The sequence below is a fragment of the Ursus maritimus genome, unplaced genomic scaffold (genome assembly GCF_017311325.1).
Source record: "Ursus maritimus isolate PB19 unplaced genomic scaffold, ASM1731132v1 scaffold_33, whole genome shotgun sequence".
Lineage (NCBI taxonomy): Eukaryota > Metazoa > Chordata > Mammalia > Carnivora > Ursidae > Ursus > Ursus maritimus.
In genome coordinates this window covers 2,966,147-2,992,500 of record NW_024425897.1, presented here as the reverse complement: position 1 = coordinate 2,992,500, position 26,354 = coordinate 2,966,147, and the positions used below count along the sequence as shown (strand labels likewise).

The 26,354-nt window shown below is 49.6% G+C and overlaps 2 protein-coding genes across 2 annotated transcripts in view; both read left to right on the top strand.

The window, feature by feature from the left end:
- The window catches only part of UFD1 (ubiquitin recognition factor in ER associated degradation 1), a 24,230-nt gene extending 4,908 nt beyond the window's left edge, over positions 1–19,322 (top strand). The window contains exons 4-12 of the mRNA XM_008697578.2: positions 1,820–1,941; positions 5,181–5,311; positions 7,669–7,741; positions 12,182–12,250; positions 13,096–13,161; positions 13,437–13,484; positions 14,211–14,299; positions 15,475–15,556; positions 19,204–19,322. Coding sequence (XP_008695800.2) covers positions 1,820–1,941; positions 5,181–5,311; positions 7,669–7,741; positions 12,182–12,250; positions 13,096–13,161; positions 13,437–13,484; positions 14,211–14,299; positions 15,475–15,556; positions 19,204–19,278 — 755 coding nt within the window. The 3' untranslated portion in view covers positions 19,279–19,322. The remainder of the gene's footprint in view (positions 1–1,819; positions 1,942–5,180; positions 5,312–7,668; positions 7,742–12,181; positions 12,251–13,095; positions 13,162–13,436; positions 13,485–14,210; positions 14,300–15,474; positions 15,557–19,203) is intronic.
- CUNH22orf39 (chromosome unknown C22orf39 homolog) lies at positions 14,977–26,354 on the top strand. Its single transcript, XM_008697577.2, has 4 exons — positions 14,977–14,983; positions 21,757–21,794; positions 21,943–22,110; positions 25,106–26,354. The coding sequence occupies exons 2-4, from the start codon at positions 21,771–21,773 to the stop codon at positions 25,232–25,234; spliced, it is 321 nt and encodes a 106-aa protein (XP_008695799.2). The 5' UTR covers positions 14,977–14,983; positions 21,757–21,770; the 3' UTR covers positions 25,235–26,354.

Genomic DNA, 26,354 nt, shown 5'->3' with positions numbered 1-26,354 from the left:
CTGGTTAACAGACCCGTGGGGTTCATAGCCCCATCATAGAAGAGGAAACAAGGCCCCCCAGGGAGCCTGCCTTTCTGTTTGAGCTGACCCAGGCGCTGAGTGCCAGGTGTGACCCTTGGTACAGGTGTGAGAAGAGACTCGAATTGGGACAAGGGCCTTAGGTCAGTGTTCAGATCTTTTAAGTCATGGAAGAAACTTTGTCCAAATGAAGTCTTACAGAGAGTCTTAATTTATAAAAGGGTCACTGCTCAGTTTGGAGGAGGTGAGGTGGTGCAGAGAGCCCAGGAGCCCCAAGGCACTTCTCTAAATCAGAAAATGCAGCGTGAAAACACCAGACTGAGGAGCGCAGGGGTTTCTTCCAACCACAAGAGTCTTGGCTCCCTGGCTGGAGCCTGATCTGCATCACCCCGACCGACCACCGTTCTGCTTCACGACTCCACAGCTGAGAGGTGCTCTGGGGACAGAGGGCCTGGCCTCTGGGCCCTTGGCCACTGGACCAGCATCCAAGTCCAAGTCCTTGGTGATGGGGCGAGAACACCCACTGCTGCCACTTCTGGAGGCTCTTCTCCCCCGTCTGTGGCTTTCTGCCCAAGCTTCTTACTTGATCTGCATCACCATAATTTTCAGGAAGATCCCAGGCGGACTCTGCCATACCTCCTGCCACTGAACAGAATTTTTGTGGCCATGTCTGCTTAAGCCGACAGGCTAAAGTGAGCTTCGGTGGTTAAGCCTCAGACCTGAGCCGGCAGCCTAGGTTGAATCCCAGCATCGTCACTCCCAGGCTGTGTGAGCCTGGGCTTTTCCCTGACTGGGCATGTTAGTTCCCCACAGATTAAAGGAGTAGTGATAGTCCTTACCTCACTGGTCTGGAAAGAGTAAGTGGGAGCCTGGAACGTGGCAAACACTGTTACTTGTCACTGCATCAGTCTGTCCCAGACCTGTCCCCCAGGTCCCTGACTCTCTTGGGTCTCCTGCTTCACACTGCCTGCACCTCCTGCCCCCTGGGTCAGCCTACCAGTATTCTTGTTTGCCTGCCTCTGGCTGTCCATGCAGCCTGGTCTTGGGACCGCTAGATGAGGGGACGTACTATGTCATGACCTTGCTGACCGCTAGATGAGGGGACGTACTATGTCATGACCTTGCTGAGAGCCCACATTGCTGAATGCTCCCAGCCAGCATAATGTCTGGCCCAGCTTCCCTCTCTTCCTGACCACACTCACACCCTGTCCCTGTGCCCCAGTCTCACCTGATGGCCAGCCATTCCCAAATTGGCTGGGCTCCCCTTCCATGCCTTTGTTCGGGCTATTTCCTCTCTGGCCTTCCCTCCCAGGCTGGCCTGCCCAGGACTCACATGAAGGACTAACTGCGGGAATGCTGCTTACTCCACGCCTCCCCCCAACCCCCCCAACACTGTGGCATCTCGGAGCATGTGTTTCTTTCTTCCCTACCTTTCTAACTAGAAGCCTTTGCAGGCAGGGATTTTGTCCAGCATGTCATTGGCAAATGAATTATTTCTGAGTAAATGAGTTAACATACTACCTTTTAAAATTGGGATTTCAGAAAACCTCAAGGGTAAGCCAGTACTGTATCCCTGGGTCACCAAACATTCCTGAGCTCTGGGCCAAGTGATGTGCATGGGGGGAGCGTGGGCAGGCACCCAGGGGCCTAAACACCTCATGGGTCTGAGGGCCTGCTCTGGGGAGCAAGGCTTTGTGGTGCCATGGTGGGCACCCAGGGAGGCTGATATTCAGAGGAGCACATCTGGGGAATAGAACTTCTCCCTCACAGAAGTTGAGCCTCAGCCTCTCTCCTTTTTTAGGCCGACTCAACATTACCTACCCCATGCTGTTCAAACTGACCAACAAGAACTCGGACCGCATGACACACTGCGGTGTGCTGGAGTTTGTGGCCGATGAGGGCATCTGCTACCTCCCACACTGGGTGAGTGGGGCTGCGCCGTCTCTGAGAGTCCGTGGGCTTGTCTCAGGGCTGGGGCCCCATAGGAGGGCAACCCTCAGCGTGTGTCATGGCTACAAGGACGGGATTCAGAACAAAGCTCTGCATGCTGGTGGGGGGCGGGTGGGGGGCCTTTTCTTTGACAGTCGATCAGTCGGTAGCCCAGAAACCACAGCCATGCTCTTTACCTGCCATCTCCTGGGTGAGGCTTTTGTAAAAATAATAAAGCAGGAGTATTTTTGAAGTGGTCTGAGTACAGAATTTTAGGTTTTAATACATCTGCTCCCCACTTCTACTAATTTCTCCCCATTCTGTCACGTGTGTGTGTATGTGAGCGTGCTTAGATGATTGTCTATAACTGAGTCTTTCCAAAGCACATCACTTCCTTGCCATGGAAACAAAGCTCTTTTTGCCTTCAGACTTTCTCTTGAGCCTGGGTCCTTCTTGAGTGCTAGGCCCTTTCTCTGGGCCAGCTTCGTCCCCCACCAGGAACCCTATGCTCCCATCGCACCTGCTGCCTGGCCTCTCCTATGTTGTTGCCCTCCCCAGCACTCGCCACTCAGCACCTTATTGTCCTGTGGGTTTACAGGTGCCCCTCATGGGCGCGAGGCCTTGTCCCGCTCATCAGATAGAGTGCTGTGGGTGGCTGAAGTGTTGGGCACTGACAGCTTCCCAGGGCCATCCTGGATCCTCACAGCCCCTCTGTGACTCTTACGAAGAGGTAAAAGAGGAGATAGTAACCCTGGGGAAAATCATACCTCAAAGGTTCTCTCTCCAACCCAAAGACGTAGAGTTTGGGTGGCCCCTTGTCCAGGCTCTCAGACCATTTTGGATCAGAAAACTAGTTGGATCCCTTTTGCTGAGAAATAGCATATCCCTTGGGAAGCTGCTTTAGATAACGTGGACCTGCCTCTTTCTGATCTTCCAGCTCTTGGCCAGAGTGGGTGGTTGTCTGGGGTGTCCCGTGGCTGCTGCTGCAGAGTCAGCCTGAGGATCTTTCCACCCCCAGCGGGTATGTGAGCAGGTGCCTTCTGTTAGCTGTTTGGTGGGCTCCATCCCACCTGGAGCTCCCAGGCTTCTTCAGGGCCACTCAGCCTGGAACAAATGCTGGCCTTTTCTGAACAGATGCTGTACCTCTTCTGGTACCTGAGGCCTCGTCTCCTGGCTTAGATCGAGATCCCTGCCCAGGACCACTGGGAGTGTGTGGATGCCTGCCACAGGGTGCCTGTCGTACTACCCAATACCCCATGGTGACCAGTGCCCTCAAGGGGCTTGTGCACACAAGGAGCAGGCCAGACCTGGAACAAACCTCCTCCCTGCCCTCGGGCTCTTCCACCAGCCACTTCCCTCACCAAGTCCTGTCTGAGCCTGCTGATTCAACCACAAGTGGGGGGGGAGGGCCGGGCCGGGCTCCTGCCTTTCTTCCTGGAGCTGCCAGTGACTGTGTCCTTCCTGCAGTCATCAGTTGTCCTCTGTCTTCACTGGCAGATTTCCCAGGGAAATCCCTAAGAGACTGTGAGCTTGGGCTGCAACAGACTGACTGCCAATCCTTAGAGCACTTCCCACGGAAGCATCCCTCTCCAGGGTCACCGAACGTCCCAGTTATCAAGTCTGTTGCTCTCCGTCCTACTCAGCCTGCTTGTAGCATTTGTCAGAGCAACGACCCCAGCCTGGCGAGCACTCTTCAATAAGAGTGTGTGGGGACTTCAACAGGCCTATGGCGGGGGGGAGGCCCTGCTCACTCTCCAGCTTTGCTCATGACCTCTGCCCACCTTGGCCCTGGCCTGCCCTCCTCTTAAATGCATCTTGTCCTTGGGCTTTTAGAGTCACCTCCTAACTACCTCTGTGAAGCCTCTGTGGTCAACAGCACTGTTCGACAGTGCCACCTGGGTGAAGTGTTCTTGAAGGGATGTGGTGCCTGGGACCAGTTCCAGGGCAGCCCAGTGTGAGATAGGGCCCGGGAGTGGGGCGGTGACTGAGGAGCCGAAGCCAGCTGTGACCTGATCACTGTTGAAGCCAAGGGTGGGTGTATAGAGGCTCGCTCATGCAGCTCTCTCTTTTTTTTTTTTTTAAGTTTTGTTTGTTTTTAGTAATCTACACCCAATATGGGGCTCAAACTCACAACCCCTAGATTAAGAGTCGCATGTTCTACCAACTGAGCAAGCTAGATACCCTCCCTGTTCCCTCTGCTTTTATATGTTTGAAGCTCTCTTCAAGAAACTGAGGGGTGCCTGGGTGGCTCATTCGATTCGGTGGCCGACTCTTGGTTTCAACACAGTTCATGATCTTAGGGTTGTAGTATCGAGCCCCACATTGGGCTCCACGCTCAGCATGCAGTCTGCTTGAGATTGTCTCGCCCTCTCCCTTTGCCCTTCCGCCTGCTCACACTCACATGTGTGTATGCTCTTTCTCTCTCTCAAATAAATCTAAAAAAAAAACCCAACACACTCTAAAATAAGAAAAGCAAAAAACCATTCCAAGACATGCAGGGTTTCTCATTTCTGGCCCACCTTCTTTGTCTCAGAGCCCCGAGTGTCAGCCTTGTTGTGGTGTCTTGACTTCCTGCACACCAGATACTCACAGGCCTATGTTCTTCTCTCTGTACCTTGTTCCTCAGCCAGTGTCGACCACACAGGGTGATTTCATAGAGGTGTAGGGGTGTCTTGTTTTATATGACCCCCTGTAGCAGACACCTCTGGGGACTTGTCACTACCCTGCACCTTAGCTATAGGGCCATTCCATGTGAAGTGAGCCCACCAGGTTTCATCAGTGTCCTGCCTCCATTGCAGCCGTTTGCCCCAAGGCCTTGTAAGTTGGGTGTGGGACAGCTCAGAGGTATGGGGTGGGGGGGCGGTGAGCTTCCCTGGGGAAACACTTTGCCCCTAGCAGACCTGGCACTGGTGGCTGTCCCTTCCAGGTGACCCTTCCAATGGACCATCTTTTCTCAGAGACTGGCAGAGACACGTTGCGAGCTGCAGCCACCGGGTAGCACCCCAAGGCCTTCCTTTTGTGTCTTTGACTTGTTTGCTGGCTTGCTTTTTCCTCCTTCCTGACATCAAATCACAATTAAATTACCTATCCCAAGTCCTCGTCTCAGGTTGCTCTTCCAGAGACCTAAGGAAGAGGCCATCTGAATGTCGAACTGGGGCCTACCCAGCCTGTGGTTAGATGGCACTTACGCTCGCCATTTCCAGGAGCCTCATGTAGCCTTCTTCTTCCTTTAGATGATGCAGAATTTGCTGTTGGAAGAAGGGGGCTTGGTTCAGGTGGAGAGTGTCAACCTTCAAGTGGCCACGTACTCCAAATTCCAGCCTCAGAGCCCTGACTTCCTGGACATCACCAACCCCAAAGCAGTGTATCCTTTTGAGATAAGAAGGGTTCTTCTAGACAAAGGAGAGGTGTGCTGGCAGTCTGTAAACAGTGAGCTCTTTGTCAAGCATGTGCCTACTTTGAGGACCACACATTGGTTCGCGATTGAAGTTGTGATTTGAGAAGAATGGCGTTTGGCCAGCACGTCCACTCCAGCCTGGCCTTGAACAAGCATGCCAGGCGCTCTATGGGCCTCTTCTGGACACTCTCTAGACACTTCCTCGAGGGCAAAATGGAACCCTTCCGCCAGGTGGACTGGGGCACCTGGCACAAAGCTCAGTGTGCTCTGGTGGAAGGAGGCTGGCTGGTCTCCCTGTAGGCCCTACCCCAGTGGGCCCCTGGTGCCCCAGCTCAGCTATGAGTGCTATCGGCCTCACCTTTTACCCAGGGTTAGCACTTTGCACTCCAAACCAGTGGGGAACACTGACAGAGTAAATTTTCTGTCAGCAAGAGGAAAGAAAAGATTTTAGGTTTTAGTGGTTTTTGATATGTTCTCTGAATATAAGCCAGACGTGTGTGTTGATAATTTAAGGAGTAACCGGTAGGGGCAAGGAGCATGCTGTGTGTGGTCTGTGGTCTAGACCTCTGGCTTGGAGGCCCCAGCATGGCTTGGTCAGATCGTGTTACAGAGTGGTCACTCCACTGCCTGTTTTAAAAGGCTTGAAAAAACACAACGATACAGATAGGTAGACAGTTTAAAAAACAACAACAATAACAAAAACCCCTCCTTTGACCCCCCCCCCCACCGGTTGCACACCCCTGTCCCCACCCCAGACCTGGGAGCAAGCTTGCTGCCGGCCATGTCCTGGATGTGGGTGGGCTATGTTGAGTCTTTTGCAGACTGTGTCTGTGGACGAGCCTGTTGAGTCCCCTATGACTGGGCCCTGGACCTGGTGGGGTTTGGGGAGCTGTGCTCACGACACTCATTGTTGGATGCTTCCCATCTTACAGGCAGGATGATATCCTCTGGCAAGATCTGCTTGCCCGGTGCCTCAGAGCTTTGCCTTGGAGGTCGTTGTCTGGCTGGCAGTGCCCAGGAGTGTGTCTGCCTCTGTGACTGCAGCCCCTGCTGGTTTTTCTCTGCATTTTCATGTGTGTTGTGGTACAGACTTACTAGATTGTTTTCAGAGGCTGTTTCTATAGGCATGGTTAACTTTTTAGCCCATGGAGAAAGAGTGTCCCTTTTGTCAGCTGAGAGGCAGTCTGCTGCTCCCTGGTCTGCCTGGCAGGATAAAGGCGCTCTGAGTAAAGCCAGACTCAGCACAGAGGCGAGAAGGCAGGGCACCCAGAGCTGTGATACAGAAGCAGGCTGCACCCCCAGAGGCCGCGTTGGCTGACTCTGACAGCTCTGCGCCCCTCACCTCACGGGGCCCGCGGAGGAGGTCACCCCAACAGCGTGGCATTTTACGCAAGGGGACAAAGACAGTATGCACAGATTACCCTTTTCACAAAGCTGTTCCCATCTTGGATGGCTGTCTGAGTAAGAGACAGGGTAGGAGTAAGAGAAGGGATCCTGGACAGGCCGAGCCCCACCTGCTGTGCCACGTCCCAGGCTGGGTTCCGGAGCTGTGCCGTGTGCTTGACCATTCTAGTTAAAGTAATCCTCTGAATTGATGAGGATGATGTGGTCAAAATATTCCATGTGATGAGTCATGACTCCCTCGCCTGGGCATTTGGGTTATCAGTTTTTAAGCAATCCTTATTATTTACTGTTAGAAAAAAAGTTTACAGGTTACTTTTTCCTTTTTAATTTTAATTTTTTTAGTTTTTCTTTTGAAACCTACCCCTTAAGTTGGGTTACCACCCAAAAGATAGAAACAACAAAAGTGTCAAAGAGAACCTCTTTGATTTTTGAGGGGGCCTATTTATCATTCATTCAGTCTTTTTTTCTTCTGTGTTCCCATGCGGTTTTTAAGATTAACTTGTTCAGATGTAGTTTACATACAATAAAATGCCCAGTTTGATGAGTTGACAAATGTGAACATCCGTGTAAACCAGAACATTTCGAAAAGGTCCTCTGTGCCCTTGCCTGCCCATCTGACCTCCAGCCCTAACCTCCCACTGCCTCCCACCCCTCAGAGAGCTACCTTTCTTGAGGGAACACTTTGTGGCAAGTTCTTTCCCTCAGCGGTGTTGGCGAGGTTCATCCATGCTGTGAGTTCACCCTTCCATAGTTATTGCTGAGTAGTAGCCCACTGTATCACGGCCGTGTGTTTTAGCACCACCCTGGTACATGTCTGTCTCATACACGTTATGATGGTGGTTATCTAAACCCCTCATGGAACTTGTTTCAGATTTAAGGTACTCCTGTTGCCATGTTGCCTTGACATTGTGTGTCTGCAGATTAGAAAACGCCTTGAGAAATTTTGCCTGTCTGACCACGGGGGATGTGATTGCCATCAACTACAATGAGAAGGTGAGTGTCTATACTGTGGGACCAGCAGGGCCTGGAGCCCAGGTCAGCAGAGGTGACACCTAATGAGGACCTACAGTGTCCATTCTGGGGTTTGAATGGGGGTTCTTTTTAGGTGGGGTATGCCTGGCCTTTATCATAATGGCTGCCTACTGTTTGCTTTTTTAAGTGTCCATGGGTTCATGCTTAGAGTCCTGCAGTAATTCATTCAGCAACTGTTTCGAGAATTGATTGATTGCGTTTACAGGTGCATGAGCTTAATGTTATTAATCATACGTCTGCATCCCATGATGCCAAGGGTGCCGTTTGTACACTGCACCTGTAATCTGAGCTAATGCCTTTGCTGGTCTGTGGGGACACAGAAACAAAGCAGCGGGGTCCTCGTCCTTGTGATTCCCTCGGACAGGCCCTCAAGGAGCTGGCCCTACAACGTGCTCCAAGTGCTGTGGGGCACAGGGAAAGCAGAGCCTGGTCCTGCCTAGGGACGGGGTCGCCTGAGGTCACCTCTCCTTCTCTTGGGAGCATATGTCCTCTTCCTGCTGTTTTCTTCAGCTCTGGTTTTCCCTCAGTAGCTCCTCTGGGACATGAGTCTTTCGGGTCTGAACACCATATATGTTCATCTGTGATTCAGTGCTTTCCAGCTGTCTGGATCTAGACAATTTAGCCATAAAGTAAAGTGCTGTCTCTCATCCTCCCATTTCTCGTTCATGTCCTGTATAAGCGACACAAAATTGAAGACGTTATCCACGTCCCCATTATCCGTGGCAACAAGCTGAGGAAAGACGTAATAGTTGGCAAGCCTGCTGATAACCCATCCTGCCACAGGCGTGGAGCACAGCAGTGTGGATACCCTCACCCGCTGTGACGGGATGGTGACCCTCGTGGAGCTGCTGCTGGAGCAGACCTCCTGCTGCTCAGGAGTGACCACAGCCCCTGCCCGGCTTTCCCTGAGGCCGGCTCTCTTCTCCTTCCCCCACTCTCCCGTCCCGTCGGGGACTTGGGCTCTCACAACTGAGAGCAGGTGCCAGTTGCTCCTTCCATGTCAGTGTAGGAATCCAATGTGTTCACTGAGTTTCCTTCTCTTTGAGGCATCTGTTGCTGAGTATCCTTATCTTTCAGTCTTGTGGATTTTGAATCACACTTTTATATTTCCTCGTAAACTAAGAAGTAATCTTGTTCCCTTTAGCTTTGTGGGGAACATTTTAGGTGCTCTCTACCTTAACTGAATACTTGAAGCTTTCATAATTAATTATGGGCTGCCTTAATGTTAGTGTTCTTAACATTAAGGTAGTAATGCTAAATACAATCCAAATTGATGATAAAAGGTAAGATTGAAATTTTTGCACTGAAAGGGAAGGTGAGTTACATAGACTTGAAATGCATGTTTGAACTTCTACTTTTGGAACTATGGAAGGCTAGATACTCTCAAGGGCCTTTCTGATAAAACCCGATTAATTTTAGAATAAAGTCTAGATTATGAATGCATTGCTGGTCTTGCTAAAAACATAGGAGGTTTTCAAGAATCTCTCACAGTGCTGTCTCTCGTGCAAATGACCGTGTCAGTGCTTTAGTGGGAGATCTGAACTGGAGGCTTCTGCATTAAAGTAAAACCCTTAAAGCGGCTTAAATAGACCCAGAGGTGGATGTTTTCCTCATCCCAGAAGGGCCCAAGTACTCTCTGGGAGAAGCAGCCCCAGGTTAGTTAAGCCCTCAGGATTGCTGTAGATGGAAGAAGCAAACAAGTATTCATAATAAAACCACCAGACACCCAAGCAGAGACAAGAAAAGCAGACTTAGACCCTTAAGGAATTCCGTATTGGCATTTTCATTTTTGGTGTGTTTTTTTTAAGATTTTATTTATTTGAGAGAGCATGAGCGAGTGGGGGCGGGGGTGGGGCGGAAGGGCAGGCGGAAGGGCAGATGGAGAGGGAGAAGCACACTCTCCCACCGAGCAGGGAGCCCGACACAGGGCTCGATCCCAGGACCGTGAGATCATGACCTGAGCCGAAGGCAGATGCTTAACCAACTGAGCCACCCAGGCGCCCCAGTATTGGCATTTTCAGATGCAAACATTAAGTAATTATGTATAAAATGTTCAAAGAAATTTTTAAAAACAGAATCATAAAATTCAGCAATCAGCAAAATAACTGGGGGGACACCTGGGTGGCGCAGTCGTTAAGCGCCTGCCTTCGGCTCAGGGCGTGATCCCGGCGTTCTGGGATCGAGTCCTACATCAGGCTCCTCCACTGGGAGCCTGCTTCTTCCTCTCGCACTCCCCCTGCTTGTGTTCCCTCTCTCGCTGGCTGTCTCTGTCAAATAAATAAAATCTTTAAAAAAAAAATAACTAGGAAGATTTGAAAAACAGTCAAAGAGTTAAATAACAGCTGACAGAGAAATTCATGAAATGAAAGCTAAATCTGGAGAAGTGCCTTAGAATTCTACACAGAGAATCAAGGCCATGAGCACAGGGGAGACTAGGGTATTGGGGATCCTGAGAAAGTCACACACGCTCATTGAAAATGCCAGCAGGAGACAACAGAGGAGTGGTGATGTTGTGAAGAGACAGTAAACGAAATTGTTTTAGAGCTGGCCTTCAGCCCACAGTTACAGGGAGTATAGGGTATATCACACAGGGTGAGTTGCAGACACCCAGTACCAGATACAGAGATGTAAGTGGAGAAAAGATACTTAAAAAAGAATGGCGGCTGTTACAGTCCAAAATAGCAGAAACAGCTGATGAACACACGTAGTGTATGTTACGTGTGTCATAAATTGGCTGTTGCGGTAGAGTAAGCTGGAGAAAAGAAGATGTTACTAAGAGTCACAAGTGAGAGAAAACACATTTAAGGTACTGGACTGTGAAAACTCCCCGTGTAAGTGGACCAGTGTAGTTCAAACCTGTGTTGTTGAAGGATCAACTGTATCTTCAAAGGATGACAGAAGGGAACTGTCACCAAAGTCATCTTCATCTTTAAAGAATGAAAGCAAAAGCAAAATACTTTCAGATTAACAAAATCCGAGAGAGTTTATTTACCACTGGAACTTCAAAAGCACGTGCTTCAGGAGTAAGCAGTATCCTAGAAGGAAAGCCAGCATGCCAAAAGGAACGGTGAACAAATAAACTAGAAAATACGAGGTAAACCTTCGTAAACATCGCTACCTAAAGCAGTAATAATATTTAACATGTGAGCCTGAAATAAGGACGTCTCAAATATTGGAAAAGAAGAAGTTTAAAGAGTTGTTCAGAATGAAAGTGTTCTCTATTTGCAATCCAAGAAAATGTTCAATCAGTAAAATAACTGGAAACTAGACGTACATGTTGAATTAAACGTTTAAAGAGAGTTTAAAACTACTGTTTTAAATGCAGCATGACAATACAAAAAACTTGAAAAAGTCACAGAAGTATTTCTCTTTACCACATGCAACATAGTCTACTATTTCTGTTGTGCTCCTTCTAAGATTTTTCTTTCCCAGCTGTGGTTATGACACAGTTGGTTTTATGGCCCACTAATCAGTTGTGACCTGCAGTTTGAAAGCAGGGCTATAACAAAATGAGAACTTGTGGCTGCAGCATTGACAGATGTCATGGCAGTGTTGGTGGTGGTGTAGATGGCAAAACCAGTGGAGCCAGCCCGAATGTTGAGTGGAGAAACTGGGTTACGCCCACACAGCATGCCTTCCTGCTTATCTCCTATAAATAAGGAGGAAACTTGAGAAAACAGCCTGGGCACACGAAGCCCTCTCACTTTACTAATGATTAGGCTTTTCTTAATGGTGGGACTGTCTGGACTGTTCTTTACAAAAGCGAGACATACTCAGGGTAAAAAGAAAACCAAAAGCGATGCAGGAAAAAGCAGATCCCGCCACTTTTAGCTCTTACCCTTCTAGACTTTTTTAATGTTTGTTACATACTTGAGATCATCTTAGACACACAGCAGTATAACTGGTTTTTTGACTTATTTTCCTATTGGCTGCATAGTATTCCACTGGTGACTGTAATTTCTTTATATATGAACAAATATCAGTTGTTCAACCAATCTATCGGTACGTATTTTGAGCACGCACTACTATTAGCAGTGTTGGAGAGAGCCTTCTCAGAATTTTCTCTTTGGGTGTTTAGCTAATTATTTACTTAGAATAAATTCCTAGAAGTGAACTTCCTGGGATAAAGGTTGTGTTTTTTGCAATTTGATGCATAACTACCCTGTCTGATTCAAACCACTTATAGGGAACAGCCTCTGTTGAGTGATGGGCAGGCATCAAAGCAGCCAGCCCCCGCAAAAGGCAGCCCCCTTGTGACTGCAAGAGGTCCGGCTGGGAGAGGGTGTCATGGAGGTGAACAGTATGTCTGCAGGAGCTAGGTAGAGAGCCATAGTAACATGAATGGTGACAGACCCTGATCTTGCCACGAAACTGTGACTGATTTTTGTGTTTTTCCCATAGATCTATGAACTACGGGTGATGGAGACGAAGCCTGACAAGGCCGTGTCCATCATTGAGTGTGACATGAACGTGAGTACCTCTGCTGCCTACAGTGTACTTGGGCCTGGGGAAGATGGGCAGTTGATGACCCCTGCAGGCCAGTGCCCCACGAGGGTGTCATGCAGCCCCTGGGACTGTGTGGGTGAGAGAGGAGGAAGGTGATGCCAGAACACCATGAGGGGGCTGCTGACCTGGTGACCCATCTCTGACCAAGAGAGGTGGCAGGAGTTGTAGCCAGTTCTGAGGGGTCTGCACTCACCAGCATTGCAGACGTGCCATGGCGTGGATATTCTGGAAAGCTAAGGAAGCTTATTCAGCTTCTGCGTAGGAAGCAACTACGGGTACAGCAGCCTGATGGGTCTCCAGGGAATACCGCTGACCAAGAGGGACCTATCCCAAAAGGTTATATTCTGTCTGGTTCCATTTGTTATTACAGTCTTGAAATCAGCAAGACTTTAGAAATGGAACACAGAGTAGTGGTTGCCAGGAGTTAGGAGAAGTCTAGGAGAGAGGCAGGTGTGGTTCTAACAGGACAACTCAAGGGGTCCCTCTAAGGTTGGAACAATCCAGTATCTTGACTGTGGGGGTGGAGACATTGACCTATACTCTTGATAAAATTGTGAGAAGTTAACTGGGAAATATGAATAGGAGGGCGGGATGGTGCCACTGTCGCTCGCTATCCTGGTGGTGATACTCTGTAATCTTATAAAATGTTACTGCTGGGAAAACTGGGCAAAGTATGCAGGGGCAGCTTTCTGTTGCATTTTTTATAACCACATGTGAATCTACAGTGGTCTCAGTTAAAAAACAGAAAAGCTAAGGAAGCCTAAGTGCCCCCATACCTCAAAATAGTACTTTTTCTCTTGGGACCACAGGTGGACTTTGATGCCCCACTGGGCTATAAGGAGCCTGAACGACAAGTCCAGCATGAGGAGTCCGCCGTAAGTTCTTTGTCCAGCATCCCTCCCCAGCCCCAGCACTGTTTGCCCTCTTCAGTAACAGGGCTTCTGTGGGAGGGTGTCCTGCATGTGTCATGGCAGCAGATATGTCGCGATTGGCCTCTGCTGATGCTGACATGGCCACGTGCCCTGCTCCCAGGGGACAGTGTATCCCAGCTGTTGGGGGTGCAGGGATAGCAGTAGCAATGAGAGGCGCAAGAGAAAAGCTGGGGTGTCCCTGCTGCGAGGCTCATCACCTGTTTTTCTGTCCCCGTCAGGAGGGTGAAGCTGACCACAGCGGCTATGCTGGAGAGCTGGGCTTCCGTGTGAGTATCAAGCCACAATTTTACTTTCTCTGCTTCCGCCGTGCCATCTGGGGGCCTCCGCAGGGATTGGGCCTCTGGTTTCTGTGCACGCACATATCTGGCACTTTCTCAGTTACATGGTCCTTCACATCCACTTTCTCCTGGAATCCTCCGAACAGTTCTAGAAGGCAGGCCCCAATTTTTCTTCTTTGGAAAATTTCTAACCTACCAAAAAGTTAAGATAGGACATGCATATACCCTTCTCTTGGATTCACCAGATGTGACCACATTTGCTTTACCTCTGAGAACGTGATTCTTTGAAAGGAAGTTGCAGCGTGACCTGCCAGCACTGCGGCCACCCAGGCTCCCTGGGAAGCAGGTGGAGATGGCCAGTGTGCTGGCACCAGGGTGCTGGGAGGCGGCAGAGGAAGCAGGAGTGGAGCTGAGCCATGGGGTAGCTGCAACAGAGGTCTTAGCCCACCCCTGGGGGCCCGAGCTGGGTGGCCCTGTAGAGGCTGGGGCCAGAACTTTCAACCTGTCCTTAGCTACTGGCTGCCCTTGTAAGGTGGCTGTGTTTGGGCCAGGAGGTTCCTTTCATCTCACGGCAGTTCCCAGGGGCCTGGCAGAAAGTTCTTGGCTGTCCGTACTCCAGCAGCTGGGGAATGAAGGCTTCAGTCCTTAAGGGTCTGGGTACAGGGCACGTGTGTGCTCACCAGCTCTTGCGCACTTTCCTGCTCCCTCATCTAGGCCTTCTCTGGCTCCGGGAATAGACTGGATGGGAAGAAGAAAGGTGTAGAACCCAGCCCCTCCCCAATCAAGCCTGGAGACATTAAAAGGTGGGTGTGCTCTGGCTCTGCTCCCACCCTGATGCTTTGTCATCCTCCAGGGAGGCTCTGTGCCAGATTCCTGGGGCGGGGCTGCCTCACTTGAACTCCGAGCTCCGGAGACAAAGCCTGGACCAAGGAGGCTGGAAGTGTGGATGGATGGCCCCTGTCTGCTCTGCTCAGGTGGCTGGAGCACCACCAGAGCCTGTGTTTCCCGGCGGGGGTTGAGCAGGGAGGATATTGGTGCCCTGCCTCATCCATCAAGCCTCTCCCACTTCAGTCCAGCTTCCCTCAGTGCCTGCAGTTCAGCCTCTGCCTGCCTCCAAGTGGTACCTGACCAGCTTGCTCTCCTATTTCAGATCTTTCTGGTTCCTGTTTAGTAATCTCTCCATTTTCCTGTTTTGTGACTTCCAGTAATTGATCAGGTCCCATTATGTCAACTTCCCTCAAACAGGAGGCCGGAGTTGCCTTACTTAATTAAGTGTTTTTGTTGTTTGGCTCAGGGACTCTCAGAGCAGGTTTCCTGCTCTGGTGGCCATCATGGAGGTGGTGGGAATGAGATATGTCACCTGTCTACTGTGTGTGTTAGAGCAGAAGGAGAATGCTGGAAGTGTGGGGTTTTTTGGGGTTTTGGGTTTTGTTTTTGTTTTTTTTTTTTAAGATTTTATTTATTTGAGAGAAAACACAAGCATGGGGGAGAGGGAGAAGCAGGCTACCTGCTAAACAGGGAGCCCAGGGTGGGGCTCGATCCCAGGACCCTGGGATCTTGACTCTAGCTGAAGGCAGACGCCCAACTGACCGAGCCATCAGGTGCCCCTGGAAGTGTGGTTTTTACCCAGTCTCTTAAGAGAGTGTAAAGAGTTTCGTGAGAATGTAGTCCTTACATGGTCTGTGAGGCTAGAGGAGAGAGATGGTGAGGCCCCCCAAGCCTCCAGGTGGCCCCTCACTGCAGGCCAGACACCAGGTCTACAGGCCTCTGTCCCAGTTGTCTTCTGGTTACTTTGGGAAGGATGCTGGGGAGCACCAGAGGGCTGGCCTGAGACCAGAACAGGTACAGTGGTATACCCCAGAGTGAGTCGCCAGGACAACGCTCATCTTTTCTGCTTGCTTTTCTCTTGATTGTCAGGAAGGAACTGTAATGCTTTTCTCCTGTAACTAACATTTTTCTTCCTTTCTTTCCTTCACAGAGGAATTCCCAATTATGAATTTAAACTTGGTAAGATCACTTTCATCAGAAATTCACGTCCACTGGTCAAAAAGGTTGAAGAGGTGAGTTTATTTCACTGCTAATGAGAAGTTTTGTTTGTTTGTGATGACTGGAGAGTTCTTTCCACTCTGAATGAGGCCGTTTCTGTCCTAGTTCCCCCATGCCTGGGGCCTTCCTCTCCCTGGTACCCTGACTGTCCTGTTGAGGCTGTGTGGGGGGTGTGTAGGCCATAGCTCTGGTGTCACCTGGAGGTGGTGATCAGCGCCATACCAACTCACGGAGCCCTGACCCAAGTGCCAGGCCCCATGTTGGTGCTTTACACTTAACTATTTAATGTCCAGCACAGTCCCTTGAGGTGGCTGCTATGATTGCCTGCATTTTTACAGATTTGAACATGAAGATGTGTGGAGGTGAGGGCACCCAGGGCGCAGGGGCAAGCTCCTGACCACTACATGGTCACCTCTGTGCCAGCACCCTCTAGAAATGGCCTCCACTGAGACCTGAGGGGAATGGCCTCCCCTGGCCCAGGAGTTACCCTGTGCCAGGAAGGGAAGGCTGCAGTTGGGGGCAGGTGTTGGCAAGGGGTAAGTTCCCACCTTGTGGGCACTTCTTCCAAGTGATAGAAATCAGCTCAGAAAACCCTGCACACCCTACTGCAGATTGCCCATCCCACCTAGCAGCCATGGCCATTGTGCTGGGTATTTCTAGAACACCAACACTTAAGACCCACCCCTTTCCTGGTTCCTTTTCTCAAAGGTGCAGTCTCTTGGGGATTTAGAGTAGGCTAGAGGGCAGATGTTCTGTGAGTCCATTCAGAATGGGCTGCTAGATAGGACCAGTCACTGGCTAGCTCCTGGCTGCAGGGCCATCACTAGCCTCTTGACCACTGAACTCTTCCCCTCTACCTGTGGGGTGGTTGGGGAACTTCCATGCTCAGGGGAACAAGTGTGGTCCCCAATGGACCCCAGCCTCTGATTCCTCCTTGAGTGCCTTTCCAGGCCTTTGCCAGCTACAGGCTGGGTCTTGCTGCCTCAGGCCTAGAGGCCTCAACAGGCGCTTCCTCCAGGCTGACTTGTGACCTGACTGGTGGAGATGCGGGAAGGGGAGGGCGAGGCTGGCAGGCATAGCTGGAGCTGTTTAATCCAAAAGTACTCGAGAAGAAATGCATGGCTAACGATGGGATTGAAGGCACATGCTTAGCTCTACCCCATCCTGAACCCCCACTAAAGCTGTGGCACAAGGTAATAAGGTAATAAAAACACTGACGAGAAAAGGAGGCAACTGCTACAAAATTTTGAAAGCCCCAGAACAGAAGGACAAGTGGTGACAGACCTCACAGGCCATGGGAAGCTGCATCCTGAGCTGCGTGTGGGGAAAGCCAAGAGGCAGATTGATTTAGATAGAGCTCTGAAAGGCACCTCTGGAAATGGGGGGCTAAAGATGGAATGTGTGTCACAAAGAACTTAGAAACAGCACTACCTCCCCTCTCTCTGTGGGAGCTGTGCCTGCCTGAACCCACAAGAAGGCTGGAGGCTCGTCTTCTGGAAGAGGCATCATGGCAGGTGCCTAGACTAGGGCCATCAGCACAGAGGATAGCAGGACTGAACTACAAGAGAGAATGAGTGACAGTTTGCATCCTGAATGTTGTCGCCCTTGGTGTCCTTCCCTTGCTTGGCTCCTACACTGGCTGCCCAGGGTTGCTCATTGCAGTTAGAGCTTTCTCTGGATAGTCTGACGAGCCCTGAGGAGTGTCCCAGCCAGTTCACCCCACTGTGGAGACTGTAGTCAGAAAGTTTCTACTTTCTGAAGAGTTCTGAAGAGAGATTAGAGAAACCAAAGGGTCAGGAACCATCAGGGAAATAATTTCCCCAAACGGAAGGGCATGAGTTTGCAGCCAAGAGGACCCCCTGAGCGTCCAGCAGCATGAATGAAAATAGCCCCCTATCAAGGCAAAGATCCTAAAGCTTCCAAAAGGAGGAAAGAGGTTACACCACAGATTAAGAAGGGCATCATCTTAACGCAGGACACAGGAAGCTAGGAGATAATGGAGCAGTGTCTCCAAAATTCTGAGAGGAAACTTTTCCAAAAAATTCTGTACCCAGCTCTTATGGGCTGAATTGTGTTCCCCCAAATCCTTTGTTGAAGCCCCCAGCACCTCAGGATGTGGCTGTATTTGGAGATAGAGCCTTTACAGAGGTGATTAAGTTAAAATAAGGTCAGTAAGGTGGCCCCTAATCCAGTCTGACTCTTAAAAGAAGAGGAAAGTTGGATGTACAGAGGAAAGACCATGCGAGAACATCACAAGAAGGCAGCCATCTGCAAGCCAAGAAGCAAGGCCTCAGAAGAAACCAGCCCCGTCAGCACCCTGATCTTGGGCTTCCATTCTCCAGAACTCTGAGAAACTAAATGTCTGTTGTTTCAGCCTCCCAGTCTGTGGTATTTTTGTTATGGCAGCCCTAGCGTGCTAACACCAGTCAACCTATCGGGGAGACGTGAGAGTAGAGAAAGCAATTTCCAGACATGTAGGATCTCACAAAAGGATATTCCTCAAGCACCCTTTCTCAGGAATGTTTGGAGGATGTGCCCGACTAAAATGAAGGCATAAAGTAGAAATAAGAAAGCCCTACATCCAGGAAACAGGGAGCCCTGAAGCCATTCGCAGCCCCAGGAGGATGGTCAGTCCAGGCAGGGCAGCCTGAAGGCCCCACGAGATACACCTTCAAGCAGACAAAACCAGCAGGATGCCTGCTGTGATTGAATGTATGCAGAAGAGAGAAGCCAGACACAGGGACGGCAAGACAAAGCTCTGCAGGAAAGGAAGACTGAATGGCTCAGCTTTGACTCAAATGTACATGGTCGCCACCACATAAACCCTGTACAGGCCCCGCCAGCTATACACTACTGCATGGGGGTGGAGGGGTATGTATCAGGGAGTGTGAAATCCTCTTCCATAGAGAATGCCTCCAACTGACTAGCAATACCAGCTCGGTAAAGATACCTGCTGTTTTCAGTTCAGGAAAAAACAGGCACTCTTTCTGTTGGTGGGGAAATAGTTTGATAGAATGTTTCTGAGGGCTGGTTGATTACCATAATATTAAAAGCCTTAAAAAATATGCAATCCTTAAAAAAAAAAGTTAATTGTGCAACCCTTTTATGGTAGAATAACACTTCTAAGAAAAAATCAGAGTTGAGTGCAAACACATTAAGGTGCTTACCACAGCAGTTTAAAATACCACAAACTTGGAAGTAACATCCATTGGTGGAAGGCTGCCTCTCCCAGATGATGGAATTCTCTGTAGTCTTTAGAGTGGACTAGAAAAGAAATCCATCAACGTGAGACTCAGGGAAGTATGAGAATAATTTACATAAGCATATATAGTAAAATGGCTGGAAATATTTTTGGGTGGTGGGGTTATAGATGATTTGGGGGGGGGTGTATTTTATATTTTTTACATTTTGAAAACGTGATGCTTCTGCGAAAAGATGTACATTCAACCTGAGAATAAAGGCTGTGGTAGAGGCATAGTTGTGATTCTCTGGTTTCGTTTCTCAATTCAATAGATTGTGACTTCTATTTCAAAGCCATTTCTTATTATGAATAATGTGTCAGTAAGGAAAATGGGTGGCTGGCACATGAGTCAACAGAATCAATCATTTATTCTAAGCCTCCAAGGAGTTTCTGAAAATAGTATTTTATCTTCACACTCAGGATGAAGCTGGAGGCAGATTCGTCGCTTTCTCTGGAGAAGGACAGTCGTTGCGTAAAAAGGGAAGAAAGCCATAAGTTGGGACTGTTGGCTGATTGGAAAATAAAATAATCAATTGCAACATGATGGCTTTTAGTTACTGGCTCTGATGGGGATGAGACTGTTGCAGAGGATGCTCTGTCACTTTAGGTTTTGTTTAGAGTTACCTAAGAATTACCGAGTGTGACGTGGAAGCGAAACAGTCAGACTTGGTGGATGATTTTGGGTAGGAGAAACCTCAGTCTGAGGTCCTGCAGGCAGCCTCCTCCTCGCCCCTTCTTGCTTTCAGCCCTTGAGGGGTGCTCCCACTGCCTTAGCCAAAGCAGAGTTACCTAAGTCCTGATCCAAATCAATGGAGGGGATTGAATTGCTCTAACTTGAGGTGTTGTTTCTCTTTTTTTCGCTTATCCTGTTTTTCCAGGTCGATAGCTTGGAGTGTTGCCTTTGGCCTAGAAAAAAGTGGCTTAAATAGATACGTGCTCTATAAATAGTGGTTATCCCATTACTCTGGCTGCAATTTAAGTGTATGAGGAAGGGTGTTTCTATTTTTATTTTACAGATTGATTTTTTTTCCCCTAAAGAACCATTCTTCAGAAGGTGGATTCCTGATCTGAATACATTTCTTCTTGTAATTTGAGTTCATATGGAAATAACTAGCTCCTTAATGAATCTGTTCTACAGTAAAACAACTTCATGATGAAGCACAAATAGGAATATTAGAGTAAATAAGTGTTAAAGATACATTCCTCTTTTTCCTTCCATACCCCCAGTTTTAATGTATTAAATTATCTAGGGTTCTGCTGGCCTACCTTTTTTATTAGCATTAATTTGGTCTTAGATCACGTTCTATAATGTGAGCTCTTTTGACATGTTAATCTAGTTTAATCTCTTTTGTTCCTTGAAAAGATTTTACTTCAAGAATTTCAAATAAAAACAGGCAATGATTAAACCTGGATTACCTCTAAATGTTTGATTAGGTATCAACATGGGTTGGTGGTTGGGCCACCCACCAGGAGTTATTGGAAGACTTGCTTGCAGGTGTCCCTTGTTCATCCTGCCATTAGAAAAGAGCTTCTCGGGGGGGCTTCTGGAGAGTGTATGGACAAATGAGGCTCTCTGACCCCTGCGTAATGAATTTTACAGTAAGACAGTGACTGTCCTTGGGTTTTTGTCTTCCCTAAGCAACACCTACTGTGTAAGCAGTGAAATCACTCCTGGTCCTTTGCTTGAGCCACACTTCCCTGTTGGTGAGCTTCTGGTAACACAGGGGAGGGGTCACCCAGAGCAAAAATCGTGGTCAGTACTGCTGCACCCTGGCCTGCAGCCTTCTCTGTCTTCAAGCTTGGTCTGTGAGCCGACTTAGCAAGAGCCCTGGTAAAATTGCGGCTTTCTAGCCCACCTTCAGGAAGTCTGATCCAATCCCGGTTCCTGGGGTGGGCCCAGCAACTGCTTTGAAAGAGGCTCCCCCGCGAGGGATTAAGTTTGTGAAGTTGGAGAACTTCTGCATAGGTATTGCAGGGCTACTATGCAGATCACCAGTCTCTTTGCTTTTATTGCACCTCTCCTGTTTATAAACGTTCCATGTCTTCCCATGCCTCAGAGTAAAGCCTTCACTCCTTTTTTTTTTTTTTAAGATTTTATTTATTTATTTGACAGAGATAGAGACAGCCAGCGAGAGAGGGAACACAAGCAGGGGGAGTGGGAGAGGAAGAAGCAGGCTCATAGCGGAGGAGCCTGATGTGGGGCTGGATCCCACAATGCCGGGTTCACGCCCTGAGCCGAAGGCAGACGCTTAACCGCTGTGCCACCCAGGCGCCCCCAAAGCCTTCACTCCTAATCAGACAGGCAAGGCGCCTCACACTTGTAAGGTTCTCTCCTCTACCCTGTGTCACACACAGCCTCCACGCCTTTGACCAGCCCACCACTGTGCTCAGCACATCCTTCGCTCGCCTCCACTACCAGCCTGCGTTACCTTAGGAGATCAACCAGCGCCCTAGATCCCCAGCTCCCAACTGGTCACGCCGGCCACTCTCACCAAGTCCGCGGCAGCCGCAGACTTGGCAGCTTTGCCACATGGAGTTGATGCTCGTTATGTGCTTACGAAAACGAACCCTATCTTTTGAGATTTAATAAAGCTGCTGAAAACCGGCCTGGACTCCGTGGTTTCAGAAATAGTTAACTTAAGGTGGCTCTGCAGCCCGGGATGCCCGCCAGGCACCAGGCTAAGAACCGCTGTCGTCCACTTGGCCTCGCAGGCTACTCGCCAGGCTTTCCTACCTCCGGACACGCCCCCGCCCACACGGCCCCTGGGCCCTCCTGGGCGCCTCCTCCGCTTGCCACCGCCCCCCGGCTGTTATTGGCGGCTCAGCCCGGATATCTTGTTTATTGGCGCGTGTCAAGGAGGCGGGTGAGGGGTCAAGCGTAACATCTCAGAGTTCATTGGTTCCTATCCGTCAATCACACGGCGCGGCTTGTCTTCAATCTTCATTGGCTAGCGAGCTCAGAGGCGGGGTTCCGCAGTCTCCTGGACATGGCGGACGGTGGCGGCTGGCGGGTAAGTGCGGGGGGCGCCGGAGACGTGCAGGGACCTCCTTGGGCTGGACGACCGGATTACCCGAGCCATCTCCCAAGGAGGGGGCGGGATGGGGGTGCTTAGGCGGGCAGTGCAGCGGCCTCTGGCTCAGGCGTGCTTCTCGCTGCAGCCGCCGCGCCCCTGCGAGGCCTACCGCGCCGAGTGGAAGCTCTGCCGCAGCGCCAGACACTTCCTGCACCACTACTACGTCCACGGCGAACGGCCGGCCTGCGAGCAGTGGCGGCGCGACCTGGCCAGCTGCCGGGAATGGGAGGAGCGCCGGAGCGCGGAGGCCCAGGTGCACGCGGGAGCCAGGGGTGGCGCTGGGCGGCGGGGGTGCATTGCCCCGGCGTCCGAGTGCACACGGACTACACCCTCCCCACGTTTCAGGCCCCGGGACACTGGAGAGGAGTACTTTCTGGGCCGCTCCGCTTGTTGTGCTTCCTTTCTTTTGAGAAATATCAAAAATTAGTATATCAATGGGGCTTTAAGACATTGAAGTACAAAGAAAGGAGGAGAACGTAGAATGTTTTGCAGAGAGAGGAGGGATCCCCTAACAGCGTGAGGGTCCTCAGCAGGCCTGCAGAGGAGGTGATATTGCTGAGGCCTGAAAGACCAGGAACCAGCCTTAACAGCCTTCACCCAGCCCAAGGCGGGGCGCATCTGAGGAACACAAAAAAGGGTCAGGTGCTTGGAGGAGAAGGAGGGTGAGCTATAGAGGGGTAGGGGATGAGGCTGGGGAGGTACCAGGGACCTGGTGGGCCGTAAAGAAGGGTTTAGATTCAGCCTAACCGTGTGCTGGGAAGCATGACCTGATTTATATCTTTAAAAGATCAGTCTGGGCGTCCTGGGTAGCTCAGTTGGTTAAGCGTCTGACTCTTGGTATCAGCTCAGGTCTTGATCTCAGAGTCAAGAGTTGAAAACCTCGCACTGGGTGCCAGGCTGGGCATGGAGCCTACTTAAAAAGGAGGGGAGGCAGGGAGTGCCTGGGTGGCTCAATTGGTTGGGCGTCGGGCTCTCGATTTAGGCTCAGGTCCCGATCTCTGGATTGTGGGATCCGGCTCTGCGCTGGTAAGGGAGCCTGCTTGGGATTCTCTCTCTCTCGTCCTGCCTCCCTCCCTCCCCCTCTGCTTCTCCCCACCCCCCCATCCCTCTCTTAAAAAAATATAGACATAGATATTTATTGGTCTGACTGCCAGGGTGGGAGAGTGTATTATGGAGGGCCAAACAGACCAATGAGGAGGTGGTTCTGGTTTTCCATTCATTCAGCAAATATTTATCATGTTGGGAGCTCTTAAAGATACAGGAGTGATGAGAACAGAGCCCATGCCCTTCTGGCACCTTCGTTCCAGTCTGGAATAGGTAGTGGTGCCTTGGAACTATTGTGGATGGGGACATGAAGAGAAACTTGAGGGTGCAGTGCTCATGGAGAAGGGGGAAGGGGACCCAACAGGAATGGCAGCTGCTTCAGCGTGGTTAAATGTATGTGATTATTGAAACAGACAAACAGATGTGGAAAGCAAGCTGCTGTATAAAAGAAAATGGTGACAGGTCTATTATAAGTGGAAATCAAAAAATTGGGAAAGATAGCTTGTAGCCTAGGTAGCAAGAGATTAATAACTTTTTTTAGAGAGAGGTCATATATCAGTAAGAAAAATGGGGATGATTTCAGAATAGAAAAGTGGGCAAAGGGGGTGCCTGGGTGGCTCAGTCAGTTAAGCATCTGCCTTCAGCTCAGGTCATGATCCTAGGGTCCTGGGATGGAGCCCCGTTTTGCATGTAAGTAAAACTTCTCCCTCTGCCCCTCCCCCTGCTCTTGCTTTCTCTCTCTCTCTCTCTCTCAAATAAGTAAAATTAAAAAAAAATATTAAAAAAAAAAAAAGTGGGCAAAGGGCCCAAAGAAGGAATTCATTCAAAAAGAAAATCAAATGACCTGGTATACAAGCAAATGAAAAGTGCTTTCTGCCCAGTGCTGAAAAGTGTTTGGAGAGTCAGGGGTACTTAGGCAGTGTTGGTGGAGTGTTGCGTGTTCTGACTGTCAAAAGGATACCTTTTGACCCCCTAGTTTTACTTCTGAAAGTCCATCCTAGGGAAGTAACTGGGTAACAGTGCAGTTAAAAATTCAAAATATCTGGGGTGCCTGGGTGGCTCAGTGGGTTAAGTGTCTGCCTTTAGCTCAGGTCATGATCCCAGGGTCCTGGGATTGAGCCCCACATAGGCCTCTCTGCTCAGTGGGGAGCCTGTTTCTCCCTCTGCCTGCTGCTCTCCTTGCTTGTGCGCTCTGTCAAATAAATAAATAAAATCTTTTAAAAAAAAGTTCAGAATATCTGCTGCATCACTGTTTGTGATAGTGCAAAAACTGAAAGCATCCTAAGTGCCACTAGTAGACATGTGAGCAAATAACTTCCTCCACACCGTGGGGTACGACATAACCATTAAAAAAAAAAATAGATAGTAATCTCTCTGGGCAGGGAAAGGTACCCATAGTATATTGCTTAGTGAAAAACCGAGGAAGTACAATAGGCCGTAGATTATTCCATCTTTAGGGAAACATGTAGCACTAAAATTTGGGTCTAAAATTGTGTTGGGGAAGCTGTTAGTTTCACCACAGGGACAGAGGTCTGGGAGTTTTTCATATTCTTTGCATTTCTGATTGCTTTTTAAATAAGAACAAAAACATTGTTTAAGACAGTAGAGCTTGAGCAAAGACAATTAGATAGAGAAGGTGAAATTATGTATGTAAAAAGGCCAGCATAGTGCTTGGCACCTACCAAGTGCACCTTTCATGGTCATAAGGTACTGCCCCATGTTTATTTTGGGAGGACAGTGGCAGAGAAAAGCCCGCTGGTTGAGTGGCACCTATTGTCTTTCCTCTGGATTCCTCCTCACCTGTCCAGGGCTCCCTGGGCATGTGTCTCTTGCCTCATCCCACTGTGGCCACTCTTTCAGACTCTGTCTCTCCTCTCAGCTCAGCCTCATGCTGGTCTCAGCAGGTAAATCTGAGTAGGTCTACTGAAGGTATCAAGTCCTGAGGCCCAGAAGACATTTTAAACTTTACTCAGATTATGGTTATCTGCACAATAGTTTTTCACAGTAGCTTGGGAGAAAGAATGATCTAGATCTGTGTGTTTTAGTATGGAATAATCGCCAAGGTTTATTAGGTAGAAGCAGCCAAGTTCTGGAGTGGTATGTGTCATACGCTTTGTTTGTCCAGCTTGTTTGGGAGGGTGCTGAGGAGGAGGGAGGTACAGGGGCCATGTGAGCCGGAAGTGACCGGGGTCTCCTTTGCACAGCGGTCCCTCTGTGAGAGCGAGCGTGCAAGAGTCCAAGCTACACGGAAGCACGCCCTGGTGTGGGCCCTGAGGCAGAGCCCTCCTGCAGACTGGCACCTTCCTCTGCCACAGGAGGAGAAAGACCAGTGATGAGCACCCCTGAACGGCTTCCTCTGATCTGTTTCAAGTGGGGCTGTCGCAGGACCCTAAGGATGGTGACTGGCCCGAACAGTCTAGTGGGTCCCTGAAGCTTCTACTCAGCTTAGAACACAGAGCCTGAGGTCTCCAGCCCTACTCGCCCACCCCTGCTGCTGCCTTGCTCTGACAGTTTTGCCCACTGCACAGTTTCCAGGATGCCAAACACCACTGCAGATCCCGGTGAGCAGCCAGGTCAGGCTGGTTCATGCTCCCACCTGGGGACAACAGCATTCTCAGGTAAACTCTTGAGTGGTAGCCCTGACCCAAGTGGACACATAGGGGGGTCAGAATGAGGTAACTAAATGGCTGTGCTGTGATGAGCACCTTTCCTGGTCCTGGCTTGGTGACACAGTGCATTGCCAGCCCCTGGTGCTTACACGGAGCTTTGGCCAGCTCACTAAGTTCCTCTGTGGACACAGGAGGGGTGTTGCTCCTCCTAGGAGATAGGCCTCTTGAAGACTCTGGTTTTTAAAAAACGCACACAGCTACAGAATACACAACCCCTCATTAAGAGGGATCACAGACTCTTGGCTTAAGAAACCCAAGCCCAGGACATGTCGAATTTTAGTCTCTTTCCTCTAAAATTTCCCTTGGTCAGTTTTAGAAAATGTAGATTATATCAAACGCCATTTCGCATGTTTGATTCCAAATAGAAGCTGAAAATTAAATCCACAATATAATAGTTGCGATTGTTAGATTTAGCACCTGACGTTATTGTGCTCGGAGAGTATTGGAATTTTGTATACTTACACTCTTGTGGATGTTTTTAAAATATATGCATATGAATCAACAAGAACTCTAGTTATTGAAGAGGTCTTTTTATCACTAATGAGACGATTTAGCATCTTGTGGCTGCAGAGCAGGCCCCGTGGTGTGGAGCCGAGGGCAAGGCTGGCTGTGTGCCCCACAGCCTTGCTGCTCCTTCCTGGCGAAGCTGCCATTTTAGTACCTCCCTCACAACTGGGCCCCAACCTGGCCACAGGCAGTGGGTCAGACATCTTTTAACTCATTCTTTGGGGCAAAATAATCCCATCACTTCAGAAGGGCATACATTAAAGAACACACTTTGCCA